At 47.9% G+C, this 14,680-nt stretch overlaps 1 protein-coding gene across 1 annotated transcript; it reads left to right on the top strand.

Moving 5' to 3' along the window:
* Positions 1 to 304: 304 nt before the first annotated feature.
* Positions 305 to 13,745, top strand: LOC8040909. Its single transcript, XM_029991498.4, has 9 exons — positions 305 to 471; positions 551 to 680; positions 1,445 to 1,575; positions 5,123 to 5,261; positions 5,509 to 5,660; positions 9,003 to 9,159; positions 9,929 to 10,077; positions 11,050 to 11,176; positions 12,443 to 13,745. Exons 1-9 carry the CDS (start codon positions 420 to 422, stop codon positions 12,636 to 12,638), a joined length of 1,233 nt encoding a protein of 410 aa, XP_029847358.3. The 5' UTR covers positions 305 to 419; the 3' UTR covers positions 12,639 to 13,745.
* Positions 13,746 to 14,680: the final 935 nt, after the last annotated feature.

Here is a 14,680-nt window from a genome sequence, read left to right as displayed (position 1 = left end):
TCGGTCTTTTTCATACTTATCCGAAAACGTGGAACCCTAGCTATTACCATGGCACTGCGTACTATCTCCTATCGTCTCGTGCATATCCCTCCGACAAGAGAGCAGCGCAGGGCTGAACGCAAAGTTTATATAAGATCGAAACCAAATTCCGCTCCGGAACCTTGTCGCCAGCATTCAGTAACCGAATTGCCTCGCCACTAAGTAACGGGAAACGACTGGGAAGTGTCTCGCGGTTGAACCGGAGAAATGTCGCCGGAACCGGACGAGCCGCAGAGCGATGACGTATGATTCTCCCACTTGATTGTAGTGTTAAAAAAAGAAAAAGAAAAAGAAAAAAAGGCAGGGCGCTCTTCTTTACGAGTCCAATCTGCCGCCAGCAAGTCGCATCAACAAAGCGCTCGAACTTCTCAGGCTTCAAGATGTCGGTCTTCTACGGGATCTTAGCGGCAACGTGTCTCATTTTCGGCATTGGTGAGTGAATGCGCAGCCAGTCGATGTTTGGAAGAACCAACCCTCTAATGTTATGCGTTTCCGTCGTTTCTCCATAAAGCGAGTGCGCAGGATCCACCGCCCAACGTGTGTGAAACCTCGTTCATGGACAGCTGCTACGAGACGGCCATCAACGAGTCCATGCAGCTCATCTCCGAAAACCTCCACAACAGACTGGGACACTTGTGCGGGTGAGGCGACCTTTGTATCGTGTAACAAAAAGAAAAAAAAAGATTGGGTTGTGTGTATGTTTATACAGCCTAGAACTTGGTCTGCCTCAACGGGCGACGAGTCTCCCAGCTGTAGATGAGAAATTTAGCCAGTGCGGTACAGCCGCTAGCCTGGGGTTTTTAACGTGCATCATGCTGTAGTAATATACACGACCATACGCCGGCACGATGCTCATCCAGATCGAAACAGGCAGGGGTGGGGATGGAACCCAGAATTCCTGGGTTCTTGAGCGCGAGCTCGTATAACAACAGAGGAACTAGCTCGAAAAGTGTGGAAATATTCTTCAAGTGTGGAAACATTTCTTGGAGGCATCTATTAATATACTGAAGTCGAAGACTAAGCATCGGTCAAACGGATTGACGCCGTGAGTTGCTTGCGGGGTAAAATAAATTTCAGTTCTCTTTTTTTTTTTTTTTTGTGGAAAGGTGAAAAAGAATGTCAATTTAACTGCAAGATGTGTTATCCTAATTTGTACCCTCGGATTTTTTACCACCGTTCTAATGACCTTTGCCGACGTATTTCTCAAAAAAGGCTCCAGACAAATTGAGGTTTTGTGAACGGATTCTAAAACAAATAAAGCACTGCGTGTTGTAAAGTTTCCGCTTCTCAGTTGCTGTCATTTTACGGAGATTTATACATGGATCAGCCCAACTAACCTATTGGTTTGAATGATCTGTTCACTAGTCATAAAGGATTTTGTTTCACCTCTTGCATGTTCAATCAGCCGCCTGACGGACGCGAATTCGACCATGTTCTCGAGCTGCGGCAGCTTCGCAGAAACCTGCAGTTCCGGGGACCCCTGGAAGAAACCCATAGAGGACGTCATTGGGGCTCTCTGCAGCGAAACCAACGTCCGTGAGTTGTCCGATCCCAGATTTATTTTTTGACTGAATACAAAAAGTCTCACGGCCGGCAGCTAAGAAGTTATCAAGATGTGAGGAAACGATGGGGATTTTGTGTTTCTGTGTCTTTAGGAGAAGAAATAAGCGGAACAGTCTTTGCAAATACACTCTAAGCAATAGGGGGTGTACAGCCCTTGTCTTACATGTAACTCCCCAAGCTACATTTTGTCGTTCTGTCCACTGACGTCGAGGCGGCGATACCAACTTTTACAATCGGCTTGATAGCTGTTGGATAAAATGTACTAAATAGCTATCGTGCATATCAAAGACTACGAAACAAAATTACTGAGGTTTTGCAGCAGGGCAAAAAAGAAAAAAAAAAAAACCTTGATTGTTTTAATGTAGCCTTTTATGAGTACATTAGCTATTTTAATAAGTTGTATGGGTCGACTCTCAAGCCACCCGTAAAAGTTGATATCGCCAGCTCGACGTCGGTGGGCAGAACGTCGAAATGCAGTTTTGGGGTGTCCTATATGGGACAAGGGGTGTACCCCAATACAGCCTCTATTAGAGTGTACGGTGTTATCATGGTCAGAAGCACAGATAGACTAGATGGCGCAAGCTACTGCCTTTCACAGAACCTACAGCCACTACCATCCGTTATTTTGGGCTGTGGCAAACATCGAAAGGCCTGACCTGATTAAGGTGGGCTAGATATGGGTGCCGCCCGTGCGATGCCTGCAAAGGGTACTCATTAGTTTTCAACGGTGTCTCACTGATTGCTGAAGCATCGATTGTCTGCTAAGTGACACTGTAAAACGCGCTGACAACTAGTACAACTAGTATCGATAGTGAAAAAAAGTAGAAAAGATAAAAAAGACTATACAATGCAAAACAAAGCAATCTTTATTTCTCCTTTTTTTTAATACAGTTCAAATGTAAATCCCACATAAGCCAATGCTGGCTTGTGTGGGGCTTCGGCTTCGAGTAGCTTTGCAGTGGTTACTTGCGTTCCTTGGTCGCCCCACGCACGTTCCCCAGGATGGGTGGATCCGGACGCCCCCCGGACGCCGGGGGGCGTCCGGACGCCGGCTCAGGAGCGGCGATAAGAGGGCGCCGCTCGAGCCGCCGCCGACCGACTCATTTCCCTTGGAGACAGGTTAGGACACCACCAAGGTCGCAGTCGCTCTGCTCATGCATCATACAGGGTGTTTGCTGCCGACGCCCCTCAATCCCGTTGGGCATGTTTGCACAATACATGCCTCGAACATGCCTGCAGACAGTTTTTGCATGACCACAGGAATGTTGACTGTCTTCTGTGCGATGTATTAGCAGTGCGACCACGGCTTAAAAGGACCAAGAAGGCTGCCGATGCGCAATCCAACTGATAAGGATGCCGCGCATTTCAAAACGCAGCTATTTAAAGTCGGCGTCAAAAAGCGTTTGAAAAAAAAAATCATATACGCCTCGCAAGTGGGCTTATTTTCGTCTTCTGCGCATGAGAAAGGAAGCAGCGGTGACGTCAGAACGCCGAGCCCTGATTGGCTGATCGCGACCCCCTATCTGAGCGTCGTCTGCTCCTTTGAAACTTCGTCTGCTCGCAACGTCGTCTGCGTCTGTCTTACCTTTCCTGCGGCTTTCGGAAGTCGAGCGAGCTCGACTTCGTCTTTCAGAGGGTGCAGACGAAATAACTCGAGCGTTACGTTGTTTTTGTTTAACAACTAGCCGACGCGCATCAAGGAGGGACGTCAAAGGACTTACTGGCGAGGTGTCCCGAGGCGCCGAGGTTTGTTTGCTAAGAACCGAGAGGTGAGGGTGGTTAGTGCCCGCAAGTTCCCTCCCAAATACTTTTTCCCTCCTTTCGTGTGCGGCGAGACTTCTCAAACGGCGTCGGCGGGTTGGCGCAGTTAACGTCGTCTGCTTTACGTCTGCTAGTCAAAGCGATGGCTGCTTTACCTTTCCTGTGTCTGCCGGAGATTCACTGCTTTTCTACCGGCGAGTCACCGTTGCCTCGGAAAACAAGGAGATGACAAGAGGAAGAGATTGACCTCCTCATCAAAAATTGAGGTCAGCGACCAAAGTATAAAACGGGAAGGGTTCACAAGGGTCGCGCGGGCATATTCCATTCAGCACGCCAGCCGGTCGTGGGCAGACGGTCGCCGAGTCGGAGTGCCTGCTAGGCCTATCTGCCGTGCTTGCTTGGTCGTTGTCGGTGGAATCGTGGCCGTTGGAGCTTTTCCCGGGTGTTTGTTGATCCGGCGTTCTTGTTCCTCGTGGTCTGTTCCAAGTACTTTTTACTTTTTGCTTGGTGCTTGAAGTCGGGACACGTGAGAAGCGTACGTAGAAAAATAAACGTTTGTTGGTCGTCGCGAACGCGACGCTGTCGGCCATGCTGATTTGATTAAGACAGCTTCGGAGCTGTCGTAGGATTTCGTCGTAACCTGCGCCAAACTTACGAAAATTTCGTTTCGTGAATACGAATTTGTTCTCAAGTTTTGTCTTACGCATATTTTTGGCGTAAGATCGTTTTGTGACCCTGGCCTCTGTACTTTCGAAAGTCGCAGGAAAGGTAAGACAGACGGAGACGACGTTGCAAAGGAGCAGACGACGTTGCAAAGGAGCAGACGACGCTCAGATAGAGGGTCGCGATGAGCCAATCAGGGCTCGGCGTTCTGACGTCACCGCTACCCCCTGCGCAAGCAGCAGACGAACTTGCCCTCCGCATAGAGAAGCGTCTAAACAGCGACAAAATGTCTCGAACACTTGTTGCCGTTTGAGCGTTTCGGAAACGACAGCTGCTGCAAAGTTGGCCTACTGCCAAGTTGACTCCGCCTCTTGGTCCAGCTGCATCGTGGTGTCGTGTCGAGGGTACACTTCGGCATCGACTGTTTACACGCGTCTCGCTCCAGCTACGTCGCGCGCAGTGTTCCAAATACTTGCGTGAAGTTTTTTTGTTTCCTTTTTTTAATAAAAGCATGCTTTCCTGGTAGGGATTAGGCTTTTTCTAAAGCAACTTTCAGAGTGATCTTGGGTCAGCCGGATCCAAACCGATAATGACTATTCGTAGTTCTAATTCCAGCCGCGAGCAGTATCGCGCCACATGGTCCAGCACTCCTCTACGTGGTAAAGAGGTGTTCACCTATTTTTTAAAAAAGCTGCTTGGGACTTTTAAAACACTTGTGCCTGTCTCCAAGACGTCTTAACAGGCTTATATACAACCGGGGGCCTCTTGAGCTACCTGGGTAAGAATACGATGTCAGTATTTTTTACTGATATTTTGGGCGAGTTGGGCGCGCTGTGTATGTGCTAGTATTGCGCTGTAAAGTCGGTAACCTTTCTTTATCTTTTCTTTTTTTAACATCTGGATAGGAGGTAAAGGGAAAGGCTGCAAAGTGCGACGTGACTTTGCGCCCTTGAAAAAAAAAGGTACTCGGTACAGCCAGCAATCAGGTCGGACACAGAAAGAACTTAACTTGATCTAGTGGATTCATTAATCAAAATAATTTCTATTTGTGTTCGCGTACCGGGAGACTGACGCGGTGACTGCTTTGCGCACGCAGGTATTTTCTCAACGCCGCTGGTGCCTTCGGCCCGGTGTTTCCACGTGGACTACGCCTTCGAGTGCATCAGCAAGAGCCTAAACGTGTATGGCAATCTGACGGACTACATCCGCTCCTTCCGCAACGAGAGTACTTGCAGGTGAGCTCCGCCAACACTTCTCGACGTACTCTCTGCAAACCTTAATAGTTGCTAAAAACTGATTTTTCTGCGACAGTACAGGCTCTGCATTGAGTCCAATGCCCGCAATGTCTCCCTCTGACGCCGCAAATAAGAAATATAAACGTCTTGGAAGTGGTGCGCTAACTGTGATGAGAACGGTCATAAAGATTAAAACGCAATGCACTTTGACTGAAAACTCGTTTTTCTTTTTCTTCGGTTCATTAAGGCGAGTGGTGGGCAAGGTTCGCGAGTGTGCTGTTGGCGTCTTCGATATCTGCCACAACTCGGAAGCACTGCACGCCATGAAGGGCGCCCTGCTGAGTATCGTAGACGTGGCCCTCAACGCCACCGGTTGCGACGCCATCGAAGAGCACGATGGTGAGCACCCCCTACTGAACGCTGGTTTTTGGCAAGTTGCCAGAACAGAATATAAAAGCGTCGGATGTTTACATTGCTACGCGTTAAGTCAATATGATAGCACATTCTATAAGTACAAAATTGTTTAGAGCGCAACTCTTAGGCGCCTGTTTCCGGCTTGAGTGGCGTGGCCGTCGGCGTCGGCGTAACCGCGCGGTGCATTATGGGAAATGCCCTATATTGCAACGCGCTGGTCTCATTCGTGACCCCCGCGTTGCATTATGGGACGTTTCCCATATTGACGTCACACGTGACGTCACGAGTGACGTCGATCCCGCGCGTTGCATTATGGGAAACGTCCCATGATGCAACGCGTGGGTCGCACTCGTGACCCACGCGTTGCATCATGGGACGTTTCCCATAATGACGCCACGCTTGACGTCACGGTCGTAAAAGTCACGACGAAGTTATGCCTCCTCTCCGTATCCTCCCCTCCTCCTCCTCAAGAGCTGCGCTCTAATTCAGCATTAGAGGGTATTCTAAACGTCTTTAATTCTTTGTCTACGTGTCTAGTTTTCTACGGTGCGGTCGGGGAGCCAATTACAGTTTGTACGAAGAAAACTCGGTGCTTGAAAAGACTGATACAAACATACACACAAAGAATGTGTTTGCTGTTACATTTTCGGTTGCTGACGAATAGACGCCTGCCAAAGAACAGATTACAAGCTTTACTGTCATAAGATCAATATGTGACACAGCAGCCGTCCGTTCTTCAGACGCTGGAAATGACTGGTGGCAGTGATGGCAGCTGGAGCAGCATGTATTACCGCGTGCGCAGCTAGCCAAGTAGGCAGCACACTTCACTCCCACACAGTTGGCCGAAGTTCGAATCCCACCGCTACTTGTCGTTTATTTTTTTTCTTTATGATAGGAGAAAATTCTGAACCGCTGAAGAACCGTGTAGCTTGTTCATGCTCAGAATGTATAGTTCCAGAACGAACAATGTAAAATGTTGTAGGCACTCAGGGAAGGCCCAAAAGAAGCCGCGTGGCACCGTACGGAGTCAATCTTTCGCCAGCGCTCGACTCTGCGCTCATGTCGGCATTCGACGACATCGACGCCGTCCTATTACCCTCCGTTCTTCACTTTTGCTTTTGTTTTGGAACAAGTTCATTATACCAGGGGTGGAACGGCTGCGCCATTTGCGCCATTTTGCGCCAGACGCATTTGTCTGCGCCATCCTGCGCCATTTCACGGAAACTGCGCCACAGCCAATACCTTGCGCCATTATGCACCAAATCGCACAACGTGCGCCAAAGAAAAAAATATTTTGTCTTGGTTTCGGTTCCTATCGACTCGATTGGCAACAATTAGCCCGTTTAGCTTGGTCGGCCTTGCAATCCTTTGTTCTGTTTATTCTCCCTGTGTATCCCGAGTCGGAAGCGCGCGAAAAAAACTCGGGGATCGGATTCGAATCGCTACACCTGCGACTGGACTGTTATTCTTCAACCATAAGCTGTTAAGCAAGTCGGCCGAGGTGAGGTCGAGTCGTTAAGCGTCAGATTGCCTGAGGCTCTGCAGCCCGGGATCCGGACGTCAGCCAATTGAAAACAAATGAGCAAAATACTCCTTTTAGTACTTGATCGTTAGAAGTTGAAACCGCATTCCCGCAAGATAATTGCGATTTGATAGAACTGAAACGCGGTCCGATCCGAAACCTTGCCGGCCAGCTGCTGTCACGCGAGCGGTAGATCTGCTCGGTGTACTTCAACCTTGCTCCCGCTAATCGCTTTGAATACGATAACTCCGTTAATTGTAGTCTGCTGCTTCGATATTGAGTTGCACAATAGGATAAAGTCGAAATTTGTTGCCCTGTTCCCCCACGCAACTTCACGTCCGTTGCCTACGCACGTCATGTGGTTCGCACATATAATTACTATGTTGAGCACGTGGGGGTTGTGCGATAAGCAGTGCTGATTTGCATTTTGAGCAGCTGAAAGCCACTCAGAAAATATCAAGGACACCATCTTCAGAAACATACGGTACTTGCTTTTTGGTTCTCATTAAGGCTTACAAAGTTTCAAGTTTTGGCATCTGTTATGCTGTTATCCCATCTACCTAGGTCCCTAACCACTCATGTTCATCTGTGCTGCTAAGCACAATTGAAATTGCTCCCGTGCTCGTCTAAGACACAAGCTGAAGTGCAGTGAAAACTGATCTGAGCTGCTCCTAGCCTGCTCCAGAATGTAGTTTTAGCTGCTCCCAACCTGCTCCAAAACAGCGGTTTCAGCTGCTCCCGTGGCTGCTCCCAAATACATTTCATGAGTTCCACCCCTGTTATACTAAACGTTTAGTTTCTTTCGTTATTTACCGCCTCGCCAATTGTCATTCGTGGCAATATGACTCTTTCGACATAGACAAAATTGAAATGCGCCTAGAAATTAAGGTCTATAAAGTATTCACATGATCATATGATGCCCAACTGTGATTGGTCCTTCTGAAGAATTAAATTTCTCAGTCAACTTTACCAACAAATTCACGACGCTAAGTTTTAAAATGGATCCAATCGACGTCGATTTTCGGTGCCTTCAATTGTCGGTCCACTAGCCCTCCTAATTGTCTTGCTCTCCAACTCTTCATTCTTTAGCGAAGGTTAACTGAATGCGAAAAAGTTGAGGAACTTCTTTACTTCCCTCGACATTTTTTTTCTCGACAGAGTGGTTTAAGCAAACACGCTGCTTTTTGCGAGACCGCGATGAAGTTAGAGACTTTTTAGTGTTGTCTCGTTTACCCGCAGTCTCGGGGTTTTTTCAACCATGTGCAATGTACACCAGCTCGTTTGCGCCCTTACTTTTTGTTCATGAAGTTAGGCCGGAGATTAGAATTCTGGTCTTCGGGTATTCCGCCAAACACTTGTTCATATCGCTAAAGCCGTAGTCAGACTGCTAATTCATGATACAAATGACAGTCTACAAACAATCTCTGAGGCCTTCCTTGTATGGTAGTCCCATTGTTCATACTGTCTTCTGAGGCCTTCCCTGTATGATTGTCCGATTGGTCATGCTGTCTTCTGAGGCCTTCCTTGTATGATGGTCCCATCGGTCATGCTGTCTTCTAAAGCCTTCCTTGCCTGATGGTCTCATTGGTCGTGCTGTCTTCTGAGGCCTTCCTTGTATGGCAGTCCCATTAGTCATGCTGTCTTCTGAGGCCTTCAATGTAAGATGGTCCCATTGGTCCTACTGTCTTTAGACATGCCCGAAGCACGTATAAAGCCTTAGAACGTACTTGAGGAGTGTCTGACGTCAGGTCTGCAGCGATGTTTTTTGTGTGACGTAGACGAGCAGTGCGTCTGCGACTTTTCAGAGAGCGGCAGCGCGGTGCCGCGTCCCAGCGAGTGCCAGACGCAGATGACCCGCATCACGGACTGCCTCAAGGACATCGTGAGCCCTAACACTGTGGCTGGAGAACTGCTCGAGAAAATCCGCACGAGGCCGCAGGACTTCGACGCCACGTTCTGCAGGTGCGCCTTAGCTTAACCCGCTAGTCAGTATCCTACAAGATCACTAGAGCTATCGCCGATCAACTAGAGCTATCGCCGATCAACTAGAGCTATCGCCGATCAACTTCCCGAATTAGTGAACGATTTAAAAATCCGCAAGAAAATAAGCTGCGGCGAAAAGGTTATCATGCACTCTCAGAGGTAACTGCATGTACAATGACCCGCGCTGCACATTGGATACCACTCATGGTTCTTATCTTAATTAGTTCAATAAACGAGAATCGCAGTCGCTATCATGCACTGATGTTAATGCGGTCTCAGTGCAAAAAGAATGCGCGACTTTTTGCCAACGAGACTACACAACCGTTGCAGAATGATGCCCATTGCTTTTCCCATTTGTTTAAGCGACTAAACAAGGACCAATCATTCGTGTTTCTGGTTATTCGCGGTGTATTCCGGGCCCCTGCGGGAGTAACGCGCGATACAAAATTCACGAAACGGAAACGCTGGAAGTGCAGGTGACTTGGTTTATATAAAACATAATGTTTAAATACATCATTTTTTGTTGCTGTTGTACACTTACATGAATGTAAGCGCTTTCGCGTTAAAAGGCGTTTACTCCGTGTATCTTAGACCAAGAATATAATTTAATCGAAACATTATTGCGCGTCTTTCGGTCTAAGTGCTTTCTTCTTAGCGAAAACTTTACATGGAAGTGGGAGGGACATCACTCGCACCGACCGGCAAAAGCCTTTACAGTGTGTGTCGATGTGCCGCTGTTCTGGGGCAGGACGTACGAAAGCGTGCTGCACTGCAAGAGCAACCTGACTTCGAGCTCCTGCTACTCGGCGAAAGCCAGAGCTGCCCTCGCCAAGAACATCGACGCCTTCTCCAAGGCGAGGAGTTTCCTGTGCGCCAACAGTCGCAAGAAGCTCCTCGGTAAGTGCTTTCCCGCGAAAAGTTAATATTACCTATGTACACTTTCGAGTCTCCGATCACCGATCCCCCATTTTACCAGGGTATCCGCTGAGAATGGATATCTTACTGCAATTTTTTTTAATACTGCTCTGGCGACAGTGTAACTCACTGCCTGCTGGAAGGACATATTTGATAGAGTTAGTTATGAGCATTTTTTGTAAGTGAATTGCTTTCACATGTCTTTTTTTCAGTTTACCGATCCCATTTGTAAAATGTCACTGACGCTGGCTTACAAGTTCGAAGATACGTATTGACCGTGACGTTGGGACATATTAAAGAACGCCACCTTGCTACGGTCACTGACGAGAAGAGAACGGCAAGGATGCGTTTCAGTTGCCTCCAGGGCGATCTTCTTACCCTTGACGACACTTCGGCGTCTCATGAACCTCGAAACGTAGAGCTAAAGCACGACAGAGGAAAACGAGCGCGTGCTTGAGGCCGGTATAATAATTTTAAACGCCCTGAAGCTCTCATCCTATAAGTGACTGGTGGTGATTTTCATCGCGTGTTTTCGAACCTGCTTGCGCGGTTTCGTCTTGAGACCGCCAGGCCCTGTAAATATCTGATTTGCTCGAGAAGGCTGGTGGGAGAATCTGCTGCCACAGCGTTTTGTTCTAGCGACCAGGTGCCGTCGATTTCACTGGAGTAGCCAATTGTTGTTACCTAAAGGGCGCTTGTCTAGGATAAAACTATGTAATGACTTCCAGATGCGAGCTCACTGAGGAATAGTTTACACGGCGCTTTCTTGTACACCCCATTACGTTGTTTGTATGCGTCATGAATACTGTAAGAGGGAACTCAATAACCGCACTCATCTATGCGGCCTGGATGCGTACTTAGATTGAGTGTACTTTGTGGCGGAAGATCATTTTTCTCTCAGTTGCTGTTAGCTCGCTAGGAGATCGTCTTGGTGACCCTTGTAACCTTTTCCAGAGTTTGCGGACTCCTTCCAAAAGGACGGATGCAATCCCAACGATGACGTAATCAACGAATGCTCCCGCGACTACGTGCGGAACGTGACTTCGGCCGACACGGCCACATCTATGGAGGAAGTGCACAAGTAAGCATAACTGAAAAAAAGAAAGGTAGCGGTTTCGGTAGTCCCAGACGGCTTGAATTACCTACGTTCGTGCGACGTATAAACGGCTTGGACGGACGTCACATTCTTTTAAGTTACCGTTTCCAGCTGTTGCGGCTTCTATACTTCGTTTCACCTTATGTTGTACCGCAGCGAACGCTAGAAGCGCGAGCTCATAGCGTTGGCAGCCGCTCTTAAGTCACGAGAGCTTGTGCCGCCGAGATGTACCCTAGAGCAAGGAGCTCGCGCTTGTGGCCTTTCCTGTGGTACATCATAAGGTGAAACAGAGTATAGTCTGTGGCGTTGAATTGAGACTGCAGCCTATTGGAAGAAATCAGTACGCGTGGCCACACTGTAAAAAAAAGCCCGCGTCTACTTTTCCGCGTAACACTCGGAGAGCCATTCACCGCAGCTTAGGTAGGCAGCTCCGCGAAGGACGATGCCGAAACATATGTTTAGTCCAAAAAAACTCAGACTGAGTTGTGACATTGAGCAACGCAAGCGTGACGTTTTGCATTGCTTAATGTCACAACTCAGACTGCGTTTTCTGGTCTAAAGATATGTTTCGGCATCGTCATTCGCTAAGCTGCCTTTGTAAGCTGCGCTGATTGGCTCTTCGACGCACGAGCTTTTTTTAGAGTGCAGCGACGCTAACTCTTCTTTGCCATGCGAGTAACAATGCTTGGATTTGGGCTAGTTGGCCCCAATCAAAGCATCTTTGTCATGCGAGGATTGATTGCTTCGAATATTATGTGCACGCCACAGTGGCTCATGAAGTATCACTATTACCTTCGTATTGGGTATAGGCTTCTGCTACCCCGGGGTATTTTTAGAAAGGACTTGAGATATCTAAATTTCTTCGCTCCATACCTCTACTTCGTTTCAGCTTCGGTCCGAGCGCGGCCGATGTTACCAGCAGAAGGGCCAATCAAACAGCAAAAAAAGCACAACGTCATGGCGTGCTCTTTGCGGTTCATAGGACCAGCCGGTATTCGCCGTCTCTCTGTGCGCGCTCCTCCGCCGGCTAGTCCTATCAAGAGCGGAGAGCACGTCATGACGCTGCGCTTTTTGCGCTCTTTGATTGGCCCTTCGGCTTATAACATCGGCTGCGCTCGGACCGAAGCTGAAACGAAGTTTCAAAGTCCCAAAAGCTGATTATGCAGAGTAGATAGCCAACCTACGTAACACAAGGTACCACAGTATCGCATCCTCAGGGAGTGGATAAGCGACGTGGCTCCGTGTGCGCAGGTCCTTCCGTGCCCAGATGGAGTGCATCCGCAAGGAATTCAGCGACTGCAAGGACAAGAGCCCCGCCAGGCTCGTGTCGGAAGCCTTCCTCGACGAGGCCACGGCGGCGTTCCTCGCCGGCGGCGCCGCCTCGCACTCGTCCCTGTGGCAGTGGCTCGTCCTTGCGGTCGGTGTGGTGCTCCTGCGCGGTGCCTAGATCCACACGAGCTGCGCTCCGCCAGACGGACGTGAACAGACATCCAGGGGGCGAAAAACTATCAGCCATGTGAACCGAACTTTGGACATGTCGTAGCGTGCGGACGAACGAAGCGACACCTGAAAATGCTCCGCTCAGAGTGTTCATCCCGGTGGGGTTACTGGTATACAGCTGCCATGCGACACATTCGAGTAAATCTATCCAGAGTGTTAATTTGGAAACTTGTGGAAACCGAATGGCGGAGCGCCAGTTCGTCTGCTCCTCGCATAAGTGTTACCATGATGTCAGAACGCCGAGCTCTTATTGGCTGGTTGAAAAACAAAAAAAAACGGGTAGGCCTCGAGGCGTCTAGCTTTGAGGTCTACTCCTTATCCTTTCAATCAAAGCCAATCAAAGCTCGGCGTTCCTCTGACGTCACCGCAACCCCTGTGCGAGAAGCAGACGACTTGTTCTCCGCATAGGCTTTGCTCCTCATGCCTCGGTAGAATTGGCGAAGGACAACTGTACATCTGGGTGCATGGGGATGTATGCATATCTCAGACCGACTGCGAGATATATAGAGGGCATAACGTTGTGTACATGCAATGGAGGGAGCTATGTACCTGCCAAACTATATCTGAGCGCAAATTGATTCCGATCCGTTCACGTTGTTGCATGCTCAATTCATGGTAACCGCGCAAACTCGTGCGAGCCGCGTCTTTCTTGGTGCCGGAGACAAACTTTTTTTCATCAGGGTAATTTATTTGACAATCGCAGATATTATCAAATAGCTGCGATTGTCAAATAAGACATATTATTTTGTTGAAAAATATTGGTTATTGTGAAAATCGCATATAAAATTTGAATGCGCTAGAGAAGCATGGTTACACTAAAAGACTCAGTGCGCTGCAGTGTGTTGGCTACGCACATTGTGGCCAACCTGAAACAATGGTGCGGACTGTTGCATAGGTAGATAATCGAATAGGCGATTATAACGTCATAATAAAATATGTCCATTTGGATAGTGCCAAAAAACAATTTCAGAAGAGGTGAGTTATGTTATTCTTAGTATTACCTCAACCGCCAAATAACGTTGGTGATATTAAAAGAAATAGTGTTCGAGTTTCAGATCTTCTGGTGACTGTATTATTGAGTTGATGTTAATTAAAAAGATCAATTTTGATTGACAATTTTTTTTTATTTTATGTTTACAGTTTAAGATATACAATATTATTATATAAAATGCGCAGACTAGTCGACCAGCACGAAAACATGTCTATAACGTCGTGCGACTGCTTGGCTGGGGTTCTTTAAGGTGCATCACGCAGTAGTGATACACGACCGCCTACCGGTACGATGCTCATCCAGATTGAAGCGGGCAGAGGTGGGGATATGAACCCAAGAATCCTGGGTTCTGTAGAGCGAGCTTTCGCTCCGTGGGCTTATAACTGCGGTGCGATAATGGACGCTGTCACCGATCCCAAAGACCTGATCAGCTGTTAAGTAAAGAAAGGCTACATGCATAGGTACTTAAAAAATGTCCTCATTTTGAGAAAAATGTCTTGCAATGTAAACTGCGTGCGGTGCAGAATTTTGTATATGCATTTAAGCCGCGGTTCCACTTCTAATACATCATACAAAAGACAGTCTATAGACACTGCCTGAGGCCTACATTATCATGATCCACACGAAATGTGGGGCATGTTTTGAGCTGAAATGGGTTATTATTTATGAACTTTCCTAAGTTTTTAGACAAAACTAAAACACTTTTTTTTTATTCGTGCTCTAAAGATACATAAAAACTTTCTTTTCGTGCCTCCGGGACGGACTCGAAGGTGGTCATGCGTTTGTTTAATTGCCTCAATACGGCCTCGAATGGGTTGCATCTGTTTTCTCTAGCATTGAAACTGCGTTTTCCACTCACTGCAGAAGAACAGGATGATGCGAAGAAATATCTTTTATGCCTAGGCTCAATGACAACATGAGAGTAAAGATTCGTTGGATGCTGTGGCGATGGTGGCCAGGCGCAGAGAGAGCTGGCGTACCTCAGGTGGTTCGATAAT

The sequence above is a fragment of the Ixodes scapularis genome, unplaced genomic scaffold, assembly GCF_016920785.2.
Source record: "Ixodes scapularis isolate PalLabHiFi unplaced genomic scaffold, ASM1692078v2 PGA_scaffold2__306_contigs__length_199485367, whole genome shotgun sequence".
Taxonomy (NCBI): Eukaryota; Metazoa; Arthropoda; class Arachnida; order Ixodida; family Ixodidae; genus Ixodes; species Ixodes scapularis.
The sequence above is the reverse complement of the archived record's forward strand: the minus strand, read 5'-3'. Positions and strand labels throughout refer to the sequence as shown.

Coding starts and splice junctions, on each gene's coding strand:
- LOC8040909 (XM_029991498.4), top strand. CDS start 420: ATGTCGGTCTTCTACGGGATCTTAGCGGCAACGTGTCTCATTTTCGGC. Junction 472..550: donor GTGTCTCATTTTCGGCATTG/GTGAGTGAATGC, acceptor TTCTCCATAAAG/CGAGTGCGCAGGATCCACCG. Junction 11,177..12,442: donor TCTATGGAGGAAGTGCACAA/GTAAGCATAACT, acceptor CCGTGTGCGCAG/GTCCTTCCGTGCCCAGATGG.